The following is an 8986-nucleotide window of genomic DNA, read 5'->3' on the forward strand; positions in this document are numbered from 1 at the left end:
CAAACAGCCTTGTGAGACCAGAAATAAGCATTTTATCACAGACAAGGCCGGATAAGGCAAGAGGTAAACAGGGGTAATGGGGGCCGGTCTTAGGGAAGTGGATGATGTAAGTAGGGGAGGGAGCAATGTAAAACAATGGACATTAAATCATATAAATATTATGTATGAATTGAACCTAGTGTGTGTATGTCTTTTGCCTCTTAGACACGGGACATCACACCCACTTGCAAGTGTAAAATAAATGACACTATTGATTCAGATCTTGTCTCGGACTGAAATTATTGAAGTGAGTGGGCTTTGTTTCTCACAAGTGGGGGCTCGTCCGGGATTTTCTTCCATCACCGGGGGGAGTGGCTGGCCTTGGACACTGGGAAGACGCGTCCCGTTCCCCATTGAGGAGCGGTCTCGTGTCCTGGTTTGGTCTGCTCCCTTGGGCGACTGGTACGAATCCCATAAGAGAGACATCTGAATCAGACAGTGATAGGAGCTCGATAGACAATACGGCACAAAGGGGCCAGGCAACTCTGTGCACAGACCAAGGTAAGAAACCTGACTTTTAAGTATTGCCTTGGTGGCCGGGATTGAGTTTTAGTAGTTAATAAGGGACTAACGAAGGAACTCAATATGGGTTGTGCCGTGGGTAAGGAAAAAGCCTCCGGGAAAAACAAAAGAAGGAAAAAGAAATGGAATTGGAGGCGGGGTCCATTACAACATACCTCCAGAAAGTTCTTTGGGGAGGATGTTGTGGAATTGGCAAAATAATACTTGTACAGGGGAAAAAGATGATTAAATATTGTTCCTTCATATGGACTAAGGAATCCATTCTTCGTCCCGCCTCTTTTGGCCAAAATTCAGGTCGGACAAAGACTGGGTTTGTAAATATCTGAATTTATTTGTCAATGAGTGAGAGAGAGAGAGAGAGAGAATGAAGAGAGCTGTACAGCTGGTCGAAAGTTTAACCCTTTGTGATTTGGTTTGAATGCACATTTGTTTGTTGGTGATTGAATGTTTGCGTTTTATTCCCTGGAGCTTGAGTTCCGGGACTGTTTTGAATCTGATTCTTATTATGGAAACTTAACATGATTTCTTTAAAGGTTAAGGATTCTATAGAGATTATGAAAAAAAAAAGAATGATAACTCCTGTTCTTCTTACAGGTCACGACTGCCTTACTATCAGTTTCTAACTAATCTCTTTTATCTTTGCATGAAAGCGATTTATGGAGGACAGTTGAAGTTTCAGTTCAACATTAGATTGTAGTAAAAACAAGATCCTATGGTTAATATCTGTGACCTTGGATTCGGCCATTGTTCATGCATTAGAAGTTTTTTTCTTTAAACTTGAATAGACAAATAATTTTAAGGCAGCTCTGATTATTTCAAGACCTATAGTATTGTAATTGAGCAATGATTGGTCAGGACTACTTAAGAAAACTAATTTTGGATTTAAATTAAGGGACTAAAACTGGGTGATTACAGTGGATTTCAAAATTGAGAACTGTATGCATTTGACATTTTGAATATTAAATACTGAATAAATGAACGTAAATATATAAATATATTTACAAGTTTGGAACAGGCTTTAAAGTTAGTCAAGCATGAATTGATGAATTGGTGTTTGAAGTTATGGGGAGCTAGAAATATTGCAATATTTCTTTAAAAAAAAAGAAAAAGGGGAAGAACGTAATGACTTATCCCCTTCGGGAGGTACCAATAGGGGACAAAGATTGGGTTTGTAAGTGTCCCCCTCAGCAGTGGGGAGGTCAGAATATTTAAAAAAGAAATGAAGGTCCTGGTTGAGGATCTGGTAGGGTTGTCTGAACAAACTGATCAATTTTTGGGGCGCAGTCTGTATACCTGGGCTGAGTTAATGTCTATTTTGAATATACTATTTACTGGGGAAGAAAGGGGACTTATATGGGGAGCAGCCATTAAAATATGGGACAGGGAACATCCGATTGGAGATGGAGATGCTGGACAGGGAGAGGTGAAGTTTCCCCTCAGAGACCCCCAGTGGGAAAATCAAAATCCGGAGCATAGAGAAGAAATGAGGGAATTGAAAGACCTGATTCTAAAAAGAATAAAAGAGGCAGTTCCGAAGTCACAGAATTTGACTAAAGCCTTTGAAGTTAGACAGGAGAAAGATGAGACTCCCTCAGCTTTCTTGAAAAGATGATGAGACTCAATGCGGAAATATTCTGGAATGAACCCTGAGGACCCAGTGGCACAGGGTCTTTTGAAAGTACATTTTGTGACAAAGGCATGGCCAGATATACAGAGAAAGATACAGAAGATAGAAGGGTGGAGTGAAAAGCCATTAGATGAATTGTTAAGAGAGGCACAGAAAGTGTTTGTAAAGAGAGAGGATGAGAGACAGAAACAGAAGGTGAAAATGATGGTAGCTACGGTTGGTGAGGTAGTTAAGAAAAGAATGGAACCAATATTGAGCAACCGGAGCGGTGGGTGGCAGCATGTAGGACAGAGAGGGAGAGGGAGAGGGAGAGGGAGAGGACAAGGGGGAGTATTTGATAGAGGGTTCGAGCGACAGGGGCAGAGCTGGAAGACTCCACAGGCAGGATGTTATTATTGCGGAAAGATAGGGCATTTTAAGCGGGAATGTCCGGCTCTGAAAAGGGAAGAGAGGGCAATTCCGCTTTTGAATTTTGATGAAGAATAGGGGTGTCAGGGGTTCCTGCCCTCGGGGGCCCACCAGGAACACTTGATAAACCTGAAGGTGGGACCCTATAAGGAAGAGGTAGTCTTCCTAGTAGATACGGGGGCAGCACGGTCATCACTGAATTTTAAACCAAAGAAAGTAGAAATGTCGACACGGTCAATTACTGTTTCAGGGGTTAAAGGGGAGGGATTTACTGTTCCAGTATTTGAACCTATGATGATAGAAGGTCCTAAGGATAGGGTCAAAGGGGAATTGTTGTATATCCCTGATATAGGAAGTAACTTACTAGGGAGAGATTTAATTATCCTCTTAGGACTGGAGATTGGAATTCAGGAAAAAGAATTAGTTGTCCAAATGGCAATGTTGACAGAGGATATGGAGAGAGAGATAGACCCTATTGTATGGGCTAGAGAAGGGAATCGTGGAAAATTACAGATCCCCCCCCTTGAAATAAATTTAAAAAGGAAAGGGGACATTGTCTGTGAGCGACAATATCCCATTTCCATAGAAGGTAAACGAGGACTGCAGCCAGTAATTGAAGGATTGATTAGAGATGGATTGTTGGAGCCATGTATGTCTCCTTATAATACCCCAATACTACCAGTGCGGAAATCCGATGGAACTTACCGATTGGTGCAGGATTTGAGAACATTATATCAAATAGTACTGATCAGGCACCCAGTGGTGCCAAACCCCTATACCTTATTAAGTAAGATCCCTCATGACCACAAATGGTTTAGTGTGATAGATTTAAAGGATGCCTTTTGGGCCTGTCCCTTGGCAGAGGAAAGTAGGAATTTGTTTGCCTTTGAGTGGGAAGACCCTAAGACAGGGAGAAAACAGCAATACCGATGGACTGTGCTTCCCCAGGGGTTTACGGAATCCCCGAATTTATTTGGACAGATGTTAGAACAAGTATTGGAGAAATTTAGCAGCCCCAAGGGGACTACCCTGTTGCAGTATGTAGACGACCTCTTAGTAACAGGAAAAAGAAGAGAAAGAGTAGTAGAAGCCACTAACAAATTATTGAATTTCCTGGGTCAGCAGGGACTGCGGGTATCTAAAAACAAACCACAATATGTGGAGCAAGAAGTTAAATACTTGGGACATTTAGTTAGTGAGGGAAAGCGAAAGATAAGCCCGGAACGGATAGAGGGAATAGTGGGAATGCCACTGCCCAGCACTAAAAGGGAGTTACGCAAATTTTTAGGTCTAACGGGTTATTGCAGATTGTGGATTGATTCCTATGCACTGGAGACGAAGAAATTATATCTCAAACTATTAGAGGGGGGAACCCAAATGTCTAAGTTGGGATGATGAGGAAAAAGAACTAGTTGAGAAACTCAAAAGAGATTTGATCCATGCCCCTGTGTTAGCCCTACCTTCCCTAGATAAACCTTTCCACCTCTTTGCTACCGTGGATAAGTAAGTGGTTTTGGGAGTATTAACCCAGAGGTGGGGGAAGGGATTAGTACATGAAGAATTGATTAAACGGGTCTTGGAGTCCCTATTACTCCCCCGAGAAATAGCAGTAGTGCATGTAAATGGTCATCAGAAAGGAAATGAACCAAAGGTTAGGGGAAATAGATTAGCCGATGAGGTGGCTAAGGAAGCAGCCCTGAACCCACAAGAAGTGGCGATTCATTCCCTAATACCTACTGTCCCAGGTCCTCGGGAAGCTCCTATATTTACTGAAAGTGGAGAAAAAGAATTGAGAGATTTAGGGGCTGTAAAAACAGCAGACGGGCATTGGATGTTACCTGATGGAAGGGAAATGTTAAACAAAATGATGATGCGAGAGATTATGGCCGTCCTACACCAAGGCAGCCATTGGGGAGTACAAGCAATGTGTGATTTAGTTCTTAGGGAATATGGATGTAAAGGAATATATACAATTGCTAAACAAATATGTGAGGGATGTATCATATGCAAAAAGGTAAATAAGAAAGTCTTGAGAAAACAGACCCCGGGAGGAAGAGACCCAGGACTGAGACCTTTCCAGAGTATACAAGTACATTATACTGAACTCCCCAGGGTAGGCAGACTAAAATATATGTTGGTCATAGTAGATCATTTATCTGGTTGGGTTGAGGCATACCCCCTAGCTACCGCCACTGCAAGTGGAGTGTCTAAAACAATATTGGAGCACATAATTCCCCGATATGGGCTCGTGAACCATATTGATTCCGATCAAGGAACACACTTTACTTCTAAAGTGTTACAGGGGGTAATGAAAGGGTTGGGAATTTCCTGGGAGTTCCATACTCCGTGGCACCCGCCATCATCAGGAAAGGTTGAGAGAATGAACCACACACTCAAACGACAGCTCTCTAAATTGATAATAGAAACTAGACTCCCTTGGACCAAATGTTTACCTATAGCTCTCTTGCGAGTACGAACAGCCCCAAGGAAAGATTTGGGACTATCCCCCTATGAAATCTTATTTGGATTACCTTACTTGGGAACGAATGGAGAATTGCCAATTCCCGAAACTAAAGATTTGTTTTTAAAGAAGTACATACTGGGTTTGTCCTCCTCTTTGTCTTTCCAAAGGAAACAGGGTTTATTGGCACAGACTCCACCCCTTGAATTCACCGTTCATTCCATCCGGCCGGGAGATTGAATCTTAGTAAAATCATGGACAGAGACTAAATTACAGCCGGACTGGGAAGGGCCGTACCAGGCGCTTTTGACGACCGAAACGGTAATAAGGACAGCGGAGAAAGGCTGGACTCACTACACTCGGATCAATGGGCCAGTGGACCCTCCCGTGGAGAAAGAAGTCTGGACAGCCGAATCAACGCAAGATCCGCTGAAACTCAGACTAAAGAGACTTTGAGTAACTAATTATACAGTGGCGACGCGAGCGCGGGATTATTTCTGTAAGATTGTATATTAAGTCTTTTTGTGCTTCAGCATGATGTTTAGAATACTGGGAATGCTTAGAGTTATGATGCTAGCTCTCTTAGTATTGGCATTTCATCAAATATCATTTTCATATGTATTATTAACGGTTCCTGAATCTGATAACCCACAAGTAATAGACGCTGATGTATGTAGCTTAGTAAATTGTGGGGACGTAGATAATCAGAGACAGTATCGCAGCTCTGAGATACATCTTAAGTCCTATGGGGATGGCCTTGGGGACGGTACTTGGTATAACAGTCTTGTCACAGTACACCGGGCCCCCTTCCGACCAGCTCGCGATTGCCCTGATAAAAAGTGTAACCCAATATACCTAACAATAAGGAAAACCACATGGCACGAAACAATCCTGGGTGGGGCCACCTATGAGATACAATTAAATGAAACATTTGGGATAGAAATGAAAGCAAATGGGAAGGATTTCTTGGGCTGTTGTTTCCGAATTAGTGTAGGACAGGGAAAACGGGTAGAACTACTGGGTAATAAGATACAATCTTTCACCCCTCCCGATGATCCTAAAGTAGTAAAATTTATAGAGGTAAAGGACTTGAAACAGACCATTGAAATAGAAACTGGGTACGGGGATGCAAATGCCTGGGTTGAATGGGTAAAGTATACTGTAAAAAGTCTGAACAAAAGCAATTGCTATGCATGTGCCTCCGGTCGACCAGTGGCCCAGGTGGTTCCCTTTCCGCTCGGGTGGAAGCGAGACAGGAAGGGCATGAAATGTATGATAGCCCTGTATCAGGATGAGACTGCGTGGAATGATAGGAATTGTACCTCCCTATCACTGATGTTCCCTCCCTTGGAGAAGAAAGATGCAAAAGTTCCCCCCCTGTTTTCTGCCGCAGTTGGAAATCACACCTCGTGTGTGCGTAGACGAGGTACAAGTCGGTCGAAAGATTTGGGGGAGCTGAAACTATGTACAGAGATTAAGAATGTCACCGAAACGGAGAAGGGAGGGCACTACTCAGCATTAAAGGTTCCCCGAGCGGATCTGTGGTGGGACTGTGGAGGCAAAATATTGAGACCCACGCTATCTCCAGATTGGAGAGGGATATGTGCAATTGTACAATTGGCAATTCCATTTACCCTGGCATTTGAGAAGGAAAACAAAGGAGGGAAAAAGGGAAGGGGTAAGAGATTACTGTTAGACACTTCTTTCGATGACAGGATTTATCTTGATTCGGTAGGAGTCCCTAGGGGAGTACCGGATGAATTCAAGGCTCGTAACCAGATTGCAGCAGGCTTTGTGCCAGCTCTCTTTTGGTGGGTAACAATTAATAAAAATGATCATACCCTGTATACGAGGGCTCACCCAAAGGTTGATTGAAACAGCCTTAATGAAACAGATGCCCCTAAAAGGGAATCAGGCTGAAGGACTTTATCGACTAAATAATGAGCAGATGAGTGAGACCAAGATGGATGAAATCTCCGGGATGATGCTTGCGAATTTCGGGAGCGATGCTTAAAAATAAAATATTTGCAGAAGATAACAAATGGTAATTAAAAGAAAGAGGGGGAATTGTGGGATATCAGTAGGATTAGTGTTACTTCTGCAATTCCATTTTACAAAGGAGGTGAACTCACACCAGTGGGTAATTGTTTTAGCCAAGTGCTGAGTCAACAAGAATGGAAACAATGTGGAGGAAATATATAATTGTTTTTGTATTAGCTAAAACTGTATGTCAGAAGGTAGACATTATGGGCAAGTAGATAAGATGTTGTGAGGGGATGAAGTTAAGCTAGATACGCCTGTACAAACAGTAGGTATAAACATGTGCTTCCCACTTTTACAAAAACACAGGAACAAACCCCAATTAAAAGGGTCATAGGGATCAGAACGGCCTCGGGAAAGGCACAGATGAAGGGGGTAGATAATGATGAAGAAGGGATATGCCTAACAATGACCTATAACAGGGTAAGGTCAAACAGCCTTGTGAGACCAGAAATAAGCATTTTATCACAGACAAGGCCGGATAAGGCAAGAGGCAAACAGGGGTAATGGGGGCCGGTCTTAGGGAAGTGGACGATGTAAGCAGGGGAGGGAGCAGTGTAAAACAATAGACATCAAATCATATAAATGTTATGTATGAATTGAATTTAGTGTGTGTATGTCCCTTGCCTTGAGAAAGGGACATCACACCCACTTGCAAGTGTAAAATAAATGACACTATTGATTCAGATCTTGTCTCGGACTGAAATTATTGAAGTGAGTGGGCTTTGTTTCTCACATAAGGGAGCCCAGGGATGAAGCAGAGTTGTATAAGCTGTTATGATCCCACAGTCATAGAGATGTATAGCACCGACACAGACCCTTCGGTTTAACTCATCCATGCCAAACAGGTATCCGTACCTAATCTATTCCCATTTGCCAACACTTGCCCCATATCCCTGTAAACGCTTCCTAATCAGATCATGTGTCTATTTAGATGCCTTTAACATGTTTTAATTGTACTAGCCTCCACCACTTTCTCTGGCAGCTCATTCCACCCACTGCATGAAAGTGTTTTCCTTTAGGCCCCTTTGAATTTTTGCCCCGTTCACCCTAAAGCAATGTCCTCTACTTTTGGACACCACTACTCCAGGGAAAACACCTTGTTCATTTACCCTGTTCATGCTCCTCATGATTGTATAAACCTCCATAACATCACCGCTCAGCCTATGGCACTCCAGGGAAAACAGCCCCAGCCTTTTATGCCTCATCCTGTAGCTCAAATCCTCCAACCCTAACAACATCCTTGTAAGTCTTTTATGAAACCTTTCAAGTTTCACAGCACCCTTCTGATAGGAGGCAGGCCAGAACTGCACACAATATTCCAAAAGTGGCCTAACGAATGTCCTGTACAGCAACATGACCTCCCACATCCTATATTCAATGCTCTAGCCAATAAAGGAAAATATACTGAACACCTTCTTCATCATCCTATCTACCTGAAACTTGACTTGCAAGGACGATGAATCTGCAGTCCAAGGTCTCTTTGTTCTGCAAACGTTTCCAGGGCCTTGCCATTCAGTGTATAAGTCCTGGGCTAAAAAACGTGTTTCTGGAAAAGCACAGCAGGTCAGGCAGCATCCAAAGATCAGGAGAATCGACATTTCGGACATGAGCCCTTCTTCAGGAATCCTGAAGAAGGGCTTATGCCCGAAATGTCGATTCTCTTGATCTTTGGATGCTGCTTGACCTGCTGTGATTTTCCAGCAACACATTTATCAGCTCTGATCTCCAGCATCTGCAGTCTTCACTTTCCCCTAGTGTATAAGTCCTGCCCTGACTTGCTTTTCCAAAATGCAGCATCTCACATTTATCTAAATTAATCTGTATCTGATCAATATCTCACTGTAACCTGAGGTAACCTTCTTCACTATGCACAATACCTCCAATTT

The 8986-nt window shown here is 42.8% G+C and overlaps 1 protein-coding gene across 1 annotated transcript; it reads left to right on the forward strand.

Annotated features, from left to right (window-relative positions):
- Positions 1-422: 422 nt before the first annotated feature.
- LOC140470868 (uncharacterized) lies at positions 423-7783 on the forward strand. The gene is made up of 2 exons (XM_072566821.1): positions 423-540; positions 5228-7783. The coding sequence occupies exon 2, from the start codon at positions 5592-5594 to the stop codon at positions 6930-6932; it is 1341 nt and encodes a 446-aa protein (XP_072422922.1). The 5' UTR covers positions 423-540; positions 5228-5591; the 3' UTR covers positions 6933-7783.
- The last annotated feature ends 1203 nt before the right edge of the window (positions 7784-8986 follow it).

The sequence above is a fragment of the Chiloscyllium punctatum genome, chromosome 52, assembly GCF_047496795.1.
Source record: "Chiloscyllium punctatum isolate Juve2018m chromosome 52, sChiPun1.3, whole genome shotgun sequence".
Taxonomy (NCBI): domain Eukaryota; kingdom Metazoa; phylum Chordata; class Chondrichthyes; order Orectolobiformes; family Hemiscylliidae; genus Chiloscyllium; species Chiloscyllium punctatum.

Bases quoted from the DNA above. Each gene is read 5' to 3' on its own strand.
- LOC140470868 (XM_072566821.1), top strand. From the start codon at position 5,592: ATGATGTTTAGAATACTGGGAATGCTTAGAGTTATGATGCTAGCTCTC.